This window comes from Marmota flaviventris, chromosome 10 (assembly GCF_047511675.1).
Source record: "Marmota flaviventris isolate mMarFla1 chromosome 10, mMarFla1.hap1, whole genome shotgun sequence".
Lineage (NCBI taxonomy): Eukaryota > Metazoa > Chordata > Mammalia > Rodentia > Sciuridae > Marmota > Marmota flaviventris.
This window is the reverse complement of record NC_092507.1, coordinates 38,143,789-38,163,070: the sequence shown is the minus strand read 5'-3', so window position 1 is coordinate 38,163,070 and position 19,282 is coordinate 38,143,789. Positions and strand designations below refer to the sequence as shown.

Sequence of the window (19,282 nt, the reverse complement as noted above, 5' to 3'; positions counted from 1 at the left end):
CTTCTTCCCTTACCTCTCCCTCTTGTCTATAGCTGAGCCATCTCTTGTGATTCAATTTAAGTATTTTCCTAACTTTTATGATTCCTATTTTTCCCCCACCTTGTGTGGTCTACATTTTCATTGTCCTTAAGTGGTTATCCTTTCATGTTGATGGGCTCTTCAAGTGCCAATAATTCTTCTCAGGTTCTTAACATGGAATTGATTATCCTCACAGCATTCTGTGAGTAGGAATCGTTTACTTCAAGTCACAGATGAGGAGATGGGCTCATAGAAGTAAAGTTAATTTACCCAAGATCATTCAGAAGTAAGGGGTCTAGTTCAGATGCCACCTCCTCTCAAAGACCTTCCATGGTTACACCTGAAGTGGTCTCTCTTGCTCCTGAAATCCTATAGCTGTTATTCCTCCATATTCATCTCCATGTTGGAATTCTCAGGTTAGCTCCTCATGAACTATTTTGTTTCCCCATCTGGATGCTCATTCACCTATGTCCCCAGAACCTAGCCTTGGTTTTGCAGAGTATAAGATTTCAGTAAGTGTTATGCTGACACAGAGGAGGAAAAGCTCTAGACCTGGGTTACATTGTTGAGGTTCTCATATATTCATGTTAATGATGATAATTTCTGACCTTGCATAATGGTGAACTGTCCAGGGTGGGGACTTCATGTGATCTGCTCCTCCTTTATCCCTGGGCCTGATTGATACATGGATGGATGCAGAGACTTCACCATTTGGAAATCCATTTATTTTTTGTCTGCATTTTGAAAGAGTTGAAGGAGGTGATCTGAGGATTGTTCTCTATCCAAATATCACCTAGTTTTGTAAGTCTGAATGACTCCTTCTCTGTACAAAATCCACACCAACACAATATTGAGCTATACACTTTCAGCTTAGGAAAGTAAAGCACAGCTTGTCGTTCCCAGTTTGGTGGTTGCATCTCAGACTTTCTCCATTGAACTTGTCAAACTGAAAGCTAGCTCAGGAGCTCTGCCTCCAACACACTATCAAAAGTCCTAGTACCACCCTCTCATCTGCTCTCTTCTACATGTGCGTGCATGCACGCATGCTTACACACACACTGTGTGCACACTATGTCAGGATAATTTCATTTGAAATACTTTCTTTAAGTTTCATATTTTAGATCTTTTTTTTAACCTTAGAAAGAATCAACAATTATTTGTAGGAGAGAAGCTGTTGCTCTTTTGGAAATGCCCAAGTCCCCACTGTTATTCAGGCCTAACCCATTGGATGTATATTATAGCTACAAAGTGAATAAGAACAGGTCATTCTTGTGAGACCAGAACCCAAGGATTATTCCTCTGGTCAGTGGGAAGGGTTGTTTTTATCAGTAGGAGGTTATTTAATAAGGCCACCTCTTTTTTCCTGGGTATTTCCTTTATAATCATACCCTGCTTAAGTCATTTCTTTGTTTTTGAAATTAAATCTTTTTCACCTTATTCTTAAAATGATAAAATGATTTAGGTACATTGATAATACCAAGTATAATGTCCCATTCTTTGAGGGCCTAGGGTGACAGAATAGTTTGGTGAATTGTGTGACTTTCCTGCTGTCATCCCTAAAACTCTGGTTATGGAGGAGAGGCCTGAGCTTGGAGACTAAGATCTTGCTCGCCTCTCCTTCCCCTGTCATGGAATGGCTGAGGGCCAAACAGGTGTTTCTGACTCAAGTCCCACCTTTGATAATCTGGGTCTCCATTCCTAAGACCATTTAGAAAGACTTAGCATTTGAGTACATTCATTAATAAGCATCCTTCTCAGCTTTACTAACAAGTTGTAAGGAGATGGCCTTATACCTCACCCACCATGGCCTGGGTGAGGTGTAAGGCCATCTTAACACAGACAAACACATTCATGCATGAAGACCCTTGGAGACTAGATTTAACCAACTATGGGGTGTATCATGCTTTGGGTAACATGCTAGAGACTGCACTTAAAGTATAACAGTGGCAGCCTTTGGGGAGTGTAAGAAACAATGGTTCCCAAAGTCTCATTTCAAGCCCAGAACACAAACTATTTTACCACAGGGGGCCAATTCCAGAGTGGGTTCAGATTTCTATCTCTGGAGCCCTAGCATTTGAAATTTTACTTTTGACACCTCCCGTGAGAGACAGATCTGGGAAGTATAGTTTGAAATCTGTGCCGAAACAAAACAAAACAAAACTCTTACAGATTCTCTGAGGTTGCACTTAAACAATGAGAAAGTGAGGAGAAATCATATCGTTTTGTATTGATGTAGCACTTTACAGTTTGTAGCACACTTCAGTACATGTTTTAAGCACATTGGAAGTTTTCTACTCCTGGCTGTTCCTCAGACCTGCGCTTTGGGCAGGCCTTACCCATCTTTTGGGTTTGAGTTTCCTCATCTGTGAAATGAGAGTTGGACCAGTTGGTTACTGAAGTTCCTCCTTCTATGATTTAATACAATTAAAAAGGTAGTAAATGTTACTCATTACTCTTCCTATATCTACCTTCCTCAGCCTGTCTTGCGTCAGGACTGTGGGGAGTTCCATGCCCTTCCAGCTTAGACCTTACCTTCAAAGGGATATTATCCCTCTTGTGCCACTATTGTCTGAACTGGCAGAAACCCAACAGGTTTTCCTGGGAAGATACTTGGCTTATAAAGATCTGGATTATTGAGGGGTTCATATACCAGTTAAATTCAGACCAGATGACAGTCTAGAGGCAGTCCAATTCCAAGAGTCTAGAATTCCATAAAGCCTACCCTCTAAGTTGAACTTTGACCCCTAAGTGAATTCATTTGGGTGCTGTTTCAGCACTTTTTGTGACAGTGCTTTGAGCAAATACCCTCCATCCTAGAGGTGGATCTGCCCTGCTCCTTACTCTTAGGATCTGTGCATGCAGGACAATAATACTTTTCTTTTTTAACTGGTCTGGCCTCAGTCATTTTCTAGAATTTGAGTTTTGGGGCTTTTTAACCATTTTGATTCATGATTAACGTTGTTCTCTTGATATGCATTTTAGAAGACAAATCTGACCTTGAAAACAGTGTGATGCAGAAGAAAATAAAAATCCCCAAACTTTCCCTCAATCACATAGAAGAAGATGGGGAGGTTAAAGATTATGGGGAAGAAGATTTACAACTTAGACACATCAAGGTAACAAAATCTTTGCTCTTCTTAGAAGTATGTGGGACATTTTTATATTTCTCATAGCTAAAGAATTTTAATCTGGCCTCCTTCCCCACATAAATGTCCCCTGGTGTCATAGTTCATGATTTTTTCAGGGTGGAGGAGACTTGGGACAGCTAGTGTGCATTTGCCTCGCTGGCCCACTTTCCAGGGAGCCCTGATTTATGCTGTGCCACCAAGCACAGTCCCATTTGCACAGTCTGTGCAGTGTCATCACTGCTAGGGATTTGGAACAATGTGTTTCTTCCTGACCACAGCTCTGGAGAGGTCACTGCTAAGTTCCAGGAACATTAAAAAGCTCTTGGTCTTGAGCAGCAGTTTAGAGCTAGTCACTCTCAGATGGCCCAAATAGCTAAGGGTGGACTCATTGTGAAAAGATGTTAGCCAGGACCACAGAGGGCATTTGTGGGACCCTGGTTTAGATGAAGACTTTTACATGAGGTGGCATTTCCTTGCTATAGGCCCCAGTTGGCCTCCTGCTGCCTTCACTTTGAACACTTGCTAGAAATCTTGTTCAGCAAGCTAGCTGTTTTGTTTTGTGTAGTGAGTATCCCAGAGGAAGGGAGAGGGAAAAGAAGGAAAAAGGATGACTTCTGCATTGAACATGATCTGATTTGGGACACAAGGTCAAGGCTGTTCCAAAGGCCTACTGCAAAATATGATGTTGTGTTCAATTCATGCCACTTGTGGCACCTCTGCTGTGGCCCCTTAGGTCATGCAGATTACCCAGAGATTAGCTAGACCCTAGGCCCAGGGTTTCACAGTATAGTGATGTGTAAGTGATCATTACAATTTAAGCTGCTAAAATCATCTATACTAGGAGTACTTTATCACTGCAGATAAAAGGACATAGGATTTCATCCTGTTACTCAATCTCATAGTCATGGCTTTGTTTTGTTTTGGTTCCCTTTAATTTCCCAAAACTCAGTGAAAGGTTAAGATAGGCCTGCCCAAGGTAGTTAAGTTGTCCAGAATCTTGTGTCCTCAGTTGTCTGCACCTCCCACACATGCCCTCAGTCAGGAGAGCTCCTAACCCTCCAGCCCTGGGTGAAGAGTTCAGCTGGTCCTGTAACTCCCAGTTCCCTCAGTGCAAGCTTTGTCCCCTTGAGCAGGAATTTCCTCAGGCAGCTAAGTCCCCAACCCTGGATAGTCATGGGTAATCCTCTTCTAAGTGAACATTCCTCTCTGAACTCACTGTCTTGATGAGGGAGAGGCTGATAGATGTGGGGGAAGGAACCTTGTAGGAAATTCAGTTCAAATGCTGGTTCTAACTCTGTTCTTTAACTCACCATGTGATACTGAGTGTGGTTATTCCCATCTCTGGGCCTCAATTTCCTCATCTGTAAAATGAGGGAAACTGAGTACCCTCCAATACTAGCATTCTTTGAAGTTTTCAGTTGAGTAAACATTTAACAAGATCCTGCCAAGTGCCAGTTCTGAGTGAGTAGGCAGTGGAGAAACAGAAAATAAGACATTTTTACTGTCCTATATTAGAGTGGATTAGAGTTTTTAACATTCTTCCCAAATAAAGCATTCTTGAAAAGGTTACATTGGTAGAGTGGCCTTTTTTATTTTCTTATGTTGAGTGCCATTCCCCTGTGATGGTGTAGCCTGTCCTGATTTTTCCCTAATTCTTTGCAAATATATATCGATCACCCCTCAAGAACAAGTAACTGCCCAGGCATCGTGGATGTGGGGAGCTGGGGAATTTGGAAGGGTGGCCATGGTATATACATCCAAGAGGCAGAGTGGTGGAATGGAAAAAGTGCTGGCCTGGGAAACCAGAGCCTTGGTTCTGCCACCAACTGACCATATGACTTTGGGCAAGCCCCTTCCACACTCTGGACCTCAGTTTTCCCACTTGTAAATGAAGGGCTTTTACTGAGTGTTTACACAGCTGTCTACAAACACTGATGTTCTGTGGTTCTGTGATTCTAGGATTGTCTGGGGAAATATTGAGCTGCAGTCCAAGAAAGTCCCAGCTGCCCTTGCCTGAACTGATTCTCGTTGTCCTACACAGAGACCTGAGGGGCGGAAGCCGAGCGAAGTGGCGCACAAGAGCATCGAGGCAGTGGTGGCTCGGCTAGAGAAGCAGAACGGCCTGAGCCTGGGCCACAGCACTTGTCCTGAGGAGGTCTTCGTGGAGGCCTCCCCAGGCACAGAGGACATGGACAGTCTAGAGGATGCTGTTGTGCCCCGGGCTCTGTATGAAGAGTTGCTGCGCAACTACCAGCAGCAACAGGAGGAGATGCGCCACCTCCAGCAGGAGCTGGAGCGGACTCGGAGGCAGCTGGTGCAGCAGGCCAAGAAGCTCAAGGAGTATGGGGCACTTGTGTCTGAAATGAAGGAGCTCCGCGACCTCAACCGGAGGCTCCAGGATGTGTTGCTCCTACGGCTTGGCAGTGGTGAGTGCCCCAGCAGACCACCTACCACTCCAAATGGGGGACATTTTTTTTTCAGCTCCTCTTCCAGGAGGGCTAAACAGAGAGATAGGCCAAGGCAAGGGGCAGAGGCCAGGGAGGGACAGAGACCGGGCTCTGCAGTTCCTTAAGGACAAGTCACTTCCCTCTCTCAGTATATCTGATAGGAGCTCATGGATGCAGCAGTGGGCACACTGTGATGGGAACACTGGGGAATGTGATTTAGAGAACAGAGGCTGACAAAACATTTGTTACTGCTAATTTATGCATTCTTTTAGCAAGAGGCATTGCCAGGCATTATAAAATCCCTCTCCAAAGAGGTCTCGGGTCAGTAAAGAGAACTAGACATGATCCTAAAAACTTGTATTCCAGTTAGTCAGAAAGTAATCAAGGCCACAGAAGGGATGCTGGAAGTTCAGGGTGTGGAGTGGTTATTTGTAACTGAGGACATGAGGAGAACTTCAGGAAGGAACTGGGCCTTGGACAGGTGGGCACTATTCTTGAAGGTGGGCACTATTTCAAGGCACAGGAGGAGGCCAAGGGCAGTACACATGAGTATGGGAAAACACCTAGACTGTACTAAAAAGGGTACTGCAGATGTGCTCTGAGTGTGGATGGTAGAAGGCCTTGAAAACTGGGTGGCTTAGACTCCATTGTGCAGGAATGGAAAGTACTGAAAAGCTTTTGAGCAGGGAGGTACATGACTAGAAAGATGTATAAAATTCCTTTGGTTTGCTCATAGAAGGACTTAATAGCCTTTTTATATTGTACCAGATTTCAACTAACCAAGCTTTTAGGTTTTTTCATCTGAAGTGATTTAGAAGCAGGAATGAGGGGAAATCTGAAAGGTAGCAGCCTTGACAATAGGGAGAAATGTGTGCTTACCAGAGAGGACAAGACAGAAAACCTCCTTCAGAATACAAGAATCCACAACTGTAAAGGGCAGAGAGCAGTCCATACTGAGAAGATCACTGTAACACAAGTTCATAGCCTCCATGGCCCCTGAAGACAATAATTAACCCCAGTCAGGGTGCTTTGCTTGAAAAGGGGAGTAATCTAGTCCAGAAACACAGATCTGTTCTCAAAGTTTAAATCAAATACTTCATTCAAGTAGATTTCCATGATCTAGATAATATATTTGTGTGCAAAGCTCCTTTCCTTTTTTATTTGTTTAGATAATTGTGCTTTTACCTGCCTTATATATATATATTTTTTTTTAAATTATTTGTTTTAATTAGTTATACATGACAGTAGAATGCACTTATATACTTGATATATCATACATAGATGGGATATAATTTAGAATCACATTGGTCATGCAGTCACATACATACATAAAGTAATAATGTCTGTCTCATTCTACTATCTTTCTTATCCCCTCATACCCTGCCTTCCCCTCCTTTCACTTCCTTCTACCCAATCTAAGGTAACACTATTCTTTTTTTTTCTTGCCTTTATACATGTACTTTTTTTTTGCATTACAATTCTTTTTTTTTAATTTTTTATTGTTGGCTGTTCAAAACATTACATAGTTATTGATATATCATATTTCACACTTTGATTCAAGTGGGTTATGAGCTCCCATTTTTACCCCATATACAGATTGCAGAATTACATCAGTTACACATCCATTGATTTACATATTGCCATACTAGTGTCTGTTGTGTTCTGCTGCCTTTCCTATCCTCTACTAGCCCCCCTCCCCTCCCCTCCCCTCCCCTCTTCTCTCTCTGCCCCCTCTACTGACATTCATTTGTCCCCCTTGTATTATTTTTCCCTTTCCCCTCACTTCCTCTTGTATGTACTTTTGTATAACTCTGAGGGTCTCCTTCCATTTCCATTACCTGCCTTATATTTGCTGGTACTTTTTGCCTCTTAAAGTATGTCCCCAAGGTATTGTCTCAATAGCTCAAGGAGTCAGAGAGAGGCCTTTTCATGCACCTGCGACAAAGAAGGAGACTAGAGTAGGACATGCTAGAGTTACTCAGCAAGGTGGAGGCAGAGCTGTGTCTAAGACGACATTACCTGATTCTTGGGTAGTAACTTTCCCACTCCCCACCGCTGCCTTCACCTCAACCATGGTCCCCAAAATCTTAGCCCGTCAAGGTTCACAATGATACTGGAGGTCACAAGTGATTTGTAACTTCAGAAATATTGAAGTTCTTTATTCAAATAAAATTTCAAAGAGAAACCACAAATGGAAAAATTTGAGAAAGCTGTGTTCATCTTAGAGTGGGGGTGAAGGATGGTGAAAGAACTGAAATTTTCAGAGAGAGAAAAAAAAATGTTTCCTGATCTTCAAGTGAATAATTTGTATGTTCACTGTGCTATGTGTGTTATGTCTTTTGTGAACTTCTTGTTGGAGGATGAGGCACACTAACAACAAAACCTCTCCTCACCATTATTTCACTGCCCCGGGAAACTACCTGTTTTGCATGGTCATGAACTGAGTTTAAACTCTAGAAACCACTCCTGAACCTCAGGCAATGAGACACCGCATTTAGCAAGAGCATATGCTTTTTTTTCATCCTAAAGTATGTAGACAGACCTGACTCTGGCCATAGTTTTTGTGTCTTGACTTTCCTGGCTCTGCCATCCCTGTGAGGGCGGGTGGCTAGCTCTTCCCTGTTCTGAGTCACAGATATCATCGCAACAGGATAAGCTAAAGCCACAGTATGATTGGAGATCCTACCATGTGCAGTACCCTGTGCTCTTAGAGTTGTGGGCATCCATTGTCCCCAGCCTGGAAAGCTTAACATCTATTGATTAGCACATATTAACTGAAGAATGGTAATATAAGTTCTAAGAAAAATCCACAAGGGTCATAGTAATAAAAGGGTCTCTATCAATAGGAGGCATCTGTATATTTTTACAGAAAGAGTATAATCTTTGGAACCAGGTAGGCCTGGATTCAAATCCCAACTTCCCTACTTCCCAACTCTGTGGCTTTGGAAACATTTCATTCCTTCCTCTCTTTCTTCCTTCCCTTGTTCTTCTTCTTTCCTATAAATATTTATTGGTCTCGTGCTGCATACCAGGTTTTTTGCCTAGTGGTAAATGAGAGTTCTTTTTATTGGGGATACAGTCCTTGCCCTCTGCCCTTGAGAAGCTCCGGAGTTTGGTGAGGAGACAGACACCGAATCAATAATGGCACAGTACACAGATGCCACCATAGAGACAAAAGCACAGAGGGCTAGGCATAGCTGAAAAGGGACCCCAGAAAATTCTTGGGGTGAGGGAAGAATGGCTTCCTGAAGGAAAAGACTTCTAAGCTGAAGCTTGAAGGGTGAGTTTTTTCATCCAGGCTAGAGTGAGTAGAGGGGAAGCGTGAGGGGCAGTCTAGGCAGAGAGCCCTTGTCTGAACCTCAGTGTCCTCATCTATAAAATGTGACTTTCCCCTTTACAACCTTGTGACATACAGCATAGTGCCTGACATTCTGGTACTCAGTTACTGTTAGGACCTTTTCCATGGCATTTAGTGGAGGAACTAAGATGGGCCAGGTTTGGCTTTTAACTCTGTCTCCCCCCAGTCAGCAGTTTGCTGTATGATCATAGACAGGTTAACTCACTTTTCTGCCTCTCATGACCTTTTTCTGTAAAAGAAGATAAAGGGGTTATATGTGTTTGTTCAGTGTTCATTCAATTATTCAGCTGGCATCAACCAAATATTTTCTGAGCCTAGGAACTTGGGAGATAGAAAACAAAGACATCGGAAGGCAGGCAGAGGGTGGGGATGGAGGTAAACATGTGATTAAAATTTATAATAAACAGTAGTGGAGAAGAGGCTAGCATTAAGGTGGAGCTCTCTTTCTTTTTGAGTCTAGGAAGACAGCCCTGCTATACCAGCTCTTGATCTGTAAACAACACCAAGAAATAAAGCAGACAGAAAGTGAGAGAAAGACCCTGATCAACACTCAACTCCATGTGTGCTCTAGGAAACACATTCCGGCTTGATGTGGAGCTGGGCTTTGCCATCTTCCATCCCTAGGCCTGGCGTGAGCATTGCTCTTGGAGGTCTGTTCATGAGTATTTCACCTACCCACTCTCCAAGGTACCAGCCCAAAAGCCTTTGTCCACTTTGGTACTGGATCACTCATACCCTAATAGGCAAATTCAGAAACCAGGGAGACCATCAGGTCAGGAGATGCTCATTTTAAAAGGAACTCTCCCTGTCTAGAAGAAGCACTGTAGACTCCTCAGGCAGTGGGGTCCTGCAGGTGATAAATGGGAAGGAGTGGAGAGCCTGGCCTGGCCTCTTGAGGCTCATGAGGGCCTTGGAGTAGGGAGCTTGTCCTTTAGCAGCCAGGTGTTAAAATGGTTGGGGAGGTTGGAGACAGAAAGTGGAGCCCTACACAGAAGTGTGGGGATACAGCAAGATGGTAGAAGTTGTTGCAAAGACTTCACTAGATAGTTTAATTCTTCATTGTGTATTTATTCAATCTTCTTTCATTTATTTTTCAAAAATTAAAAAATGTATTTAACCAGAACATGGAGTCATGCTCTACAACATGGAGCCGTAGGACTGTGAAAGAACTGAGAGAGGATATAGGCTGTTGCCCTTATTTTGCTAATGAAGAAACATGTTCAGAAAGTGTCACTGGTCTATTGCCAGGGGCCTCCTTCCCTGGTCCAGTGTGCTTCTCTGTGAACCCACACCCATACGGCCTTCTTCTTTAGCCCTTCGATTTCATTGTCACTCACTTGGGGATGACTCTGCAGACCATAAGTGGGACTCTGCAGTCTTCTCTTTGTAGAACATAATTTTTCTTTTCCATGATCTTAGCATGGGAAACATCCCTATTTCTAATGGCTCAGGATCTTGCCCCTGTCCCTTGAGTGTCCTTTCTCAAGTCTTCCATGACAACTGTCAAAATTAAATAAAGAAGCAAATGTAGAATTTAGCCCTGTCACCAGCATACTATAAGTGTTCAATAATTGCCCTTAGCTTTTCCTTTTCTTCCCTTTCCTGCCCACCCTCCCCCGGAGAAGTAAATGCTACAGATGCGAGGAGCATGAAGGTGTTCTGATTGACAGTGCACACACTTGTTGACCTCCTTGGTCATTCATTTAGTCTTTCTTTTCTTCAGCAAACATATTGAGCGTATCCTTTGTGCCAAGACTGGGTTAGGTGCTGGAAATACAGAAATAAATGAGACAGGGTCCCTTTTTTAAATATTCAGAAGCTAGTATGTGAATATTTTTGAAACCCAGCCTCAGTGAATTCCTAGGGGTGAGGGAAAACAGAACAGTAGAGACCCAGGGAGAGGGCAAGCACCCTTGCATGAAAGTGGAATCATCCCTAGGGCCTTTCTCAGTTTCTCCTCAGCTAGTTTCTTTATTCTTAGTAGATAAGGACCAAGGCTTAGGAATCGCCCCCTACCAACCAGTTTTTAACACCATAAGCACCAATTACATAGTGTAATTTTTTTTGGTGTGAGTCAGATAACATTAGTTGAGGTAAGGTGCTAAAGGGCTCTGTGAGGAATATGAAGGAGACATAATCCTTGCTTTCAGGAGACACACAGGTCTAATGGTGGCACCAAGTGTACACCGGACACCAGGGCAGAATAAAATCAGCGCTGTAATTGCAGGAGGGAGGCAGGTGATAATTTTAGATTTTGTGTGTATTTTAACAAGGAATGTAGGAAGAATTGATGAATTCTGACCAGAAGAGGCACAGATAATAATAATAATAGTAATTTACATGTGCATAGCACTGTACATTTTTATCTCATTGGACTAGTCTAGTAGCCTTGCAAGGCCAGGTAAGGATTATTATCTCCATTTGAGAGAAGAGAATGTGAAAAGAAGAGATAATATCCCTGTTGGCTACATCATAAGCTGGTTAAAATTTTTGAAGAAGGAGAAAGTCATGTGGCCTGCATATCTGTCTTGGCTCTTCAGAGCTGGATTGCTAACACCTCTGTAACCCTCTGAGTTTATGCCCTGTGTCTGTCCAAGGTCTGTTAAAATACCAGCTTTGATCTTTAAAATCCTTTGTGGTTGGAGCTGGCTCCTTTAAGCCCAAATCTCTGATGGTGCCTTAGAAAAGGCAGCTAATGTCAGCCAAATGCTTCCTGCTGGGCTTCCCCTGTACTGGAGACTTCAGCAACAGATATTGCTTGGGTTTGAATATCAGTTCTCTTAATTCATTGCCTGTGTAACTTCAAGCAAATAATTTAACACTTCTCATTCTGTTTTCTGTAAAATGGGTATCTTAAAGCCCACCACACCCAGGCAGGACACCCAGCTTGAAGATGAAGAGCCCTGAGGTCAGAAGTATTGGAGACTTAAATTCTGACTCTTCTGGGCTCTTATTTTGTTACCTTGGGCAAGTTACTTAATTTCCTGGGCCTTAGTGTATGAAACGGTCAATTATAGTACCAACCATATGGTTCTTTAGAGAATTAACTGAACAAATGCCGTAAAGATGTTTTCCCAGAGGTTGGCACATAGTAGGTACTTAGTAGGTTCTAAATTAAGATGTAGGGTCACTTGAAGATGTACAAGAAATAATGTGTGTACAGTGTTTGACACTTCACAGGTACTCATCCTACAGCAGAACATAGATGTGGCTGTCTGCCACATCATAATCCTTGGCCAACCCCTACTTCCCCTTTAAGCTCAGAAGTTGTATTTGACTAGTCCATTTTATAACTATACCTGGACTATAGTTTGTAAAATTGTCTGCCCTCTCTCCCCCAATTTTCCTGGGCAGAATTTCATCTTCTCATCTCACATTCTCAATCACTCCCTTTGACCTTATCTCTGCTTTGAGACATCACCAGTTATGGCTCAGTTTCCTTTTTGACAGGGATTCTTCCTGAGGTGTGTTTATCTCAGAGCCCTTTTCCATCTCTTCCAGCCCTCAATCATTCTCACCATAGAGCAGGAGCAGGGGGAAAAGTTGGGCTTTGAGAGAGGCTGAAGAGGACAGGCAGGAGCCCCTCAGTCCAGTCAGGTTGTCCTATTGTCGCTGTAGAGGGGAGCCCCACAGTCTGCCTTTCACCTCAGCAGTGCCACAATTCAGTGTCCCCTGTACCTCCTCTGCTTTGATGGCAGTAAGAGTTCTAATAGTGAGAGCTGCAGTCATTTATCTGAAAGATCTTGGTCATATTCCATTTTGAAGGATGTGTTTTGCGCTGTTGACTGAATCAGAATTAACCAAGTTCATCCCAGATATTTTAAAAGTCAATTTCAGAGTGTCTGAACAATTTAGGATCCTTCTTCTTCTTTCTTCCCGGAGTCCATTTTCCTGGGGGCCATGGGGATGAAACTGAGGGACATCTGTCTCTAGGCTATCTCTTTGCTAAGTGCTCAGGTAGTGAGAACACCCAGAGGAAGTTACTAGGTTTTCCCCTCTTGCCAGAGTGAGATGTTCTCCTCCATTAAAATAGGTCTTTGCCTTCAGTTTCATCTTGTTTTAGACTTGTTTGCTGCTGGATTTTCTAGTTAGGAAATGCAGGTGGGAAAGAGTTTGATATAGACAAAAGCTGGCTCTTCTGGCACCTCTTGGACCAGATACTGAGGGCTTTTCATATATAAAACAACCTCAGTGGTGGATATGATCATCAGAAGAGGAAATAGGTTCAGAGAGATTTGGTAACTTGCCTAAGGCCACACACCCAGGAAATGGTAGAACAAGGTTTTAGACTGAGGCCTATCTCACTGTTCCATGTATGAGGAAGTTTGATTAGTCACTCAGCCCGTGTGCTTCTGCTGCACCATCCCCTCCTCTACCTGCCCTCACAATTAGATCTACATGTGCTGCAGTGGGTTTGGGGACTACAGCACTGTAAGATGGATATTTCCTGCTTAATTTAAAAGCCCACCATTTCTTTATAGTTTCTGCCTTTCCAGACTACATGGCCTCAAGATGTCACCAGAAAATTTCTAGAGTTTTCTTAGAAATTATCTATAGAGAGAACCCAATTCAATGTTTCAGTCCCATCTTATTGTTGGGAAAGCTAGAGCCCAGAGAGAGGAAAGGACACGCTGTGCTGTGAGAAATCTGAGTATTTGGGTTTTATTTTGTTTTGTTTTGTTTTTTAATGAAGCACTAGAAGGTTGATGCTTAATGGATGCAGATGGATGGAATCAGTCTAGCCACCAGGACTCAGCAAGACCTGGAGGCTGGCCACACCCTCTCTTGCTGCCCCAGGGGTGCTTGGTGGTTAGGAGGGAATTTGTAGGCATCCAGGACCTACCTAGTTCATTCTCCTACACTGGCCTCCTAGAATAGAATGCTCTCTTGCTGCCATCTAATGCAGCCCCTCCTGTCACTGCACAGCTCTGGCCATATGGAAATGTTTTTATGCAGAAAACATTTGTTGGATTCTTCCTGTGGCCCTGTGCTTTCCATGGGGAAATGAAATAGATAAGACCCTGTCAGTGTCAAAGAGTCAAGAGTTGCATCCTCAGTGGAATACAGTGAGAGGCTTGCTTTGCTCCTAGTCTCTTGCTGTTGGGAGAGGATATAGAAGAAGGTTCTTCCAAGACTGGGTGGGGGTGCTGTAGGTGGCTGTAGAAGGCCACAACTTAAGGAACTTAGTTTGATTTATCCAAATGAAGAGGAAGTGAATAGCATCTCAGGCAATCAAAGAGTCTGAACAAAGATTTGGAGTTGTGAGAGAGGCAGGGTTACTTAGGGAACTCAGGATAGTTTCTGGCCGAACTGCACAGTGAACGTGTGGTAGCAAGTGCGGCGAGACTGGAGAAGTAGCCTCGTACTGCAGGAGGTTCATGGGGGCTCTCTCCCATTGGAGTAACCTGGGGTACAGTCTAAGCCCCTGAGTTGCCATTTTCCTCTGAACTAGGCTCATGCCCTGAAAGAAGCATCAACTATGGTCAGGGTCATGGATTAATATGGCAGGGAGACTTCAGCCACATGATCAAACTCTGCCTCTCCGGAACTCTTGCCCTAAGGTGCTCACAGTTGCCCACAGCAACACTTCAGGAGCCCAAGGGCAGCCCTACACCATCCATCCCACTTATTCCCACCACAACCCCTAGCACCCCAACCCAACTAATTCTAGTCCAGGACCAAAGACCATATTACATACATGAAGAGCATGTATAAGGCTTTCCATGCTTCTTTGCACATGCCCTGTGCTGCCCTGAGAATACTAGCTGGGCCAGATAGTTGGATGGGAGGAGGGGGAATAACCACAGTGAAGAAGTCAGATCAGTGGCCACCAGCTAGCTGAGCATAGGCTCAGAACTCCTAGAAGTGAGATGCATCCTTGTGACATTCCCTACCATAACCCATAACCCCACACACATCAATGAAGTTCCTCACTGTCCTCTAGGAAGGCCAGGGAAGGTCACAGACCAGCCAAGAGTCCCACAGCATGAGCATTAGGTGAAAAGGCTGTGAAATCCCTGGAAGAGCCAGGCTTTGCACAAATTCACAGCCCTGAATTTGAGCACTTACCACCCGTGTCACTTGAGGCACACCACTTTACCTCACCCAAGACTCTACAAAGATAATAAGATTGATTTTGCAGGACTGCCCCGAGGATTAAGTTCTTTCACTGCACACTTGTTGAACGAGTATTTGATATGAGCCAGGGACATTGTGCTAGCTGCTGGGAACACAGCAGCAAACAAGACTGTGTCCACCCTCTCCTCATGCCCTCGGAGTTTATGTTCTAGTCAGTGATGTTGAAAAAATAATCATGTGATGGTGGGGTGAAAAGTGCTATAGAGATAAAAATAGAGACTTTTGTTGTATTTAACAGAACATTCCATAGGTGTCAGTCACCTGTCCTCTGCTGTGTCATTTGAAATGGACAGTTACAGTTCCTCCAAGTAGGGGGAAAACATTGACCCCCAAGATGGGGGATGTGAGCCTGCTTCTAACAACTCTTTGCTGTGGTGCTTCACCCCTTTGAAAGGGGGCTGTCAGGTTCAGCCCTGCTCTGCTGCTCCCTGGTTCAGATTCCCAGTGAACAACTGTGGCCCCACTGTGGAGGCATCCACGGAGCTGCCGGAGTCTTGCCAAGTCCAGGCCAAATGCTAGAATTGCTTCTCCTCCTCTGCCCAGCAAAGCCTGCCCCAGCCCTCATTCACAAACCACAGTCTCCTGTCAGAGCCCAGCCAAGCTGCCACTCTTCCCTGAAGTCTTGCAGGTGCTTTTAGCCAGTGGTGGTGCCTCCCTGTCCAAAATGTGCAGATTGTCCACTGCTCACTTTGTGGTCAGTCAGGGAGCCTGTATGTTGCGCTGCTTGTCTTCACCCAAGGGCCTCACACCCAACAAGCTCTTACCTGTCCTCCAAGCCTCTGCACAGAAGTTTGTGACAGTCCTCCTATAGCCTTCCTTACACCTTTGCTTTCCTTCCACTGTCTTCATCCTAACCCTTGTTGGCTGCAGCTGTAATCTTTTTGGAGCTTCTTTATGCTGCCAGACTGTAAATCAATCAAGGTCACCTATCTGAGGGCAGGCACTTAGTAGATGCAGAATAAACTGTAACTCAAGGATTAAGACCAGATTTGTCTCTGCCCTCACTGGAGCTAAGAAGGAGACTGTGCAGCTACAGCACAGTCATGGGGGCTCTCTCCCATTGGAGTAACCTGGGTACAGTCTAAGCCCAGAGTGGCCACGGCCTTCCTGGGGCTGCGGTGATATCTGCAGAGGCAGATCCACCTGCTCAACTCTGAGTCATCTCCTGTCTCTTTCTAAGCCCTTTATTTACCTCCTTTGTTGTTACCTTGCTGTTCCTTTGTTTGGATCCTTCTTGAGAAAGAAGATCATCTTTATTCTACTAAATCTAGAATCTAAACCCCCTCTGTAGGGATTTTTGTATTTTTTTATGCATTTAAGAGTTGACTTCATTCATTTCACATTTTTGAAGAAACTAGAATAGTAGTTGTAATAGAAAACCTCCAGAAGTAGAAGGATTTAATCATTCTTTTTAAGGCACACTAATATCACATAACAGAACATTCTAAAGGTTATCATTAACCTTTCTATTTCAGAAGAAATCAGAAATGCCCAAACATATAGATATTTTAAAGAAATGATGATTTCCAAACCTCCTGCAAATCACACAAGCAGTGACTTTTTCAAAATCTTTTCAGAGGAACTGTATGAGTCCAATTTAGGATTAAACAAGAATAGAGAAGTGTGTCATCTTATTTCTTTGTTGAGCCAATAAACATTTAATACCCTTACTCTGTGCCATGATCCCCATTTTGTGGGCAAAGCCACTGTGTTAAAGAGGTTAAGTTTGTAGGCTACAGAATCAGGATTTGTACTGTATTTTTCTGACACCAAATCCATTGCTCATCCATCAAATCACAGCCATCTGTATATAATAATAATAGCATTTCACATGTTAAATTCTGAAGTTATCCAGAACTGGGACTTATTTGATTTGTCCCTGAGTCCCCAGTGCTTCTTACAGAGCCTAGATCCTGGTGTGCCATCAGATTGCATGATAAGTGAGTTCATGAATGATTGAGGGAAGAGACAAGCACTACCTTTTATACTCCTTTAAAAGCTTCCTTTACTCAGCTGAGAGGTTTCTCTCCATGGAAGGTATATTTTCCCCAAAATAAACTTCAAGTGTGTGTCAATACCAGAATGCAAGTGGATCAAAAGGGATTTCTTTTTTTCCTACTCTTCCCACAAAGTAAAAAAAGTTCCTTTGTTACCTAAAATATCTGCACCAGTTCATACAACGCTGTCTCTTAACGCAAGTGCTTATTATTGTGGCTAATTTGGTCACATGTGTTGGAGGGAGAACAATGCCTCAGAAATTTTTTAAAGCAAAACAGCAATCTGAAGCATTTGTTGTAATGAGATGTAAATTGCCAACATCAGGGAGTGGAGCCCACTAAAATCTACAATGAAGTAATCCCCCCTCCCTTAAATTAAAAGCACTAGAGGCCCTCCCTCCTCTCCCCAAAGAAGCCACATGGTTTTTTGTTCCTTTTCTTCCTGATTCTATGGTGCTGAACTCCAGGCCTTAATTGACTGATTTGTTCCTTTCGTTCCTTCACTCATCTGCCATTTACTGAGCCCCTGGCCTGTGCCTGCTGCAGTCCTGGGCTCTTCCAGAGGCCCCTGGGAGTCTGTACTGGTGCTTGGTAATCCCCACTGCCAAGCAGGGAAGCTGAGGTCACACAGCAGGTAGTCACATCAGGTCTATTGAAAGGTCCCTTTCAAGATATGCCTTTGGTGGTCTTCCTAGCTGCCCTCCTTGCTGAGGCTGACACGCCAGGGACCTTCCATTTACAGTGCTCTGGGAGGAAAAGGTTCTTGTAGAGAATGGCCACCAGGCACTAAGGCCCAGGCATAAACAGTGCTGACTGAAATAGTTTAGGAAATAGTTTGCCTTGAGAGCCAGAGATCCCACTGCAGTAGCCACAGTATTTGAGAAAGTGCCATCAGTCCCTGAGGAGATTAGCAAGAGCAAAGGAGACAGGGGTGGCAGAGGATTGCAAGGACCTGCTCTGTGCTGGGCTAAGCACCAGAGGCAACAGCAGGCCAGCAGGGGCCTTGGCTTACACAGCCCACAGTTTAGCAGAGACAAAAGCCAGCTCAGAAATGTGTATGGGAATGGATGGTGGGGGCTGATTTACCAAGCACCTACTCTGTGCCAGACTCTATGATAATCCCCTTATCTATGTGTTTTACTCATTTAATTTTCACTTCCACCTAGATGCAGTTGTCATTCCTCCATTCAGGGAAGGCCAGAAGGTCAGAAAGGTTAAGTAATTATTTATGTGTAAAGTATCTCTTGAAGATAGAATTTGAACCAGGTGCTAGGTGAGCCCTGGTCTCTGACATAAAAAGACACAGTTCGTGCCTGCCCTGAGCCCAACAGTGTAGTCAGGAGACATACAGAGGAACAAACGAGGGCATCTGATGAGTCTGGCAGAACAGGGATGGGGCAGGAAGAATCTAAGGAGCATGGAGCTCCACCACCTGAAGAAATCACAGCCACCTGAACAGTGGGGGGCCAGCCCTGTGCTTAAACCCCAGTAGCAGCTCTGGCCCCAAATCCTAAGCCAAGGGGTGGAGGGAATTGCTTATTTCTGTTGGAGGGGACAGGACAGCCTCGTGGTAGAGGTGGCATTTATGTCAGGCCTTGAATCACTGGGGGAACTTGGGTAGGTGGACAGGGCGAAGTACAAGCAAAGCCTTCCAGGTGAGAAAGAACGGTGTGTGAGTCTAGAGAGAGTTAAACAGGCCACTTGGACTAGAGTGGTGCCTCACTATGGGGAGGGGACCAATAAGGCATGCAGCCAGATCTGAACTGTCCACTCTCCTGTCTAGAGGCTTCTGATTTCTACTTAGTTCTGATTTCTACTTCTTGGGCTGCAAGAAAGATTATAGATGTTCAAGAGAAGAGTTTTCCACCTCTGACCCCAGGCATCCTCACTTGGCAGCAGGGCTTTATTTCAGAATCTTTACTCCAGCCCATTAAAGACCCCACCACCAGTAACTCTCTCTCTCCTCCCATGTGATGAAGAATTTCTTGAGTCTGTCATGCTCCAGGCACTGCCCTGGGTCCCAAAGGGAGAAAAACTTTGCTCTTAAAGAGCTTCACAATCTAACTTTAAAAAAAGACAAGGTGATGAATCAAATACGATTTGTTAGTATTTACAATGTAGGAACCTCTATTGTAGAGCAACACCTCACAAAGGAGACACCTGAGCAGCTGGGTGGTTCCAAAGTCTGACTAGGAA

The 19,282-nt window shown here is 44.0% G+C and overlaps 2 protein-coding genes across 6 annotated transcripts in view; both read left to right on the top strand.

Annotated features, from left to right (window-relative positions):
• Positions 1 to 19,282, top strand: part of Agbl4 (AGBL carboxypeptidase 4) — a 1,244,450-nt gene that overhangs the window by 1,012,593 nt on the left and 212,575 nt on the right. The gene's annotated exons all lie outside the window — the stretch shown is intronic.
• Positions 1 to 19,282, top strand: part of Bend5 (BEN domain containing 5) — a 47,216-nt gene that overhangs the window by 11,975 nt on the left and 15,959 nt on the right. For 2 of the 5 annotated variants that reach the window (XM_027944936.2, XM_071617811.1), the window contains exons 2-3: positions 3,001 to 3,134; positions 5,188 to 5,572. In XM_027944936.2, the coding sequence (XP_027800737.1) occupies positions 3,001 to 3,134; positions 5,188 to 5,572 (519 nt within the window). Of the gene's footprint in view, positions 1 to 3,000; positions 3,135 to 5,105; positions 5,573 to 19,282 lie in introns of those variants that run through there. The other 3 variants (XM_027944938.2, XM_027944940.2, XM_027944939.2) reach the window with 3 other exon arrangements.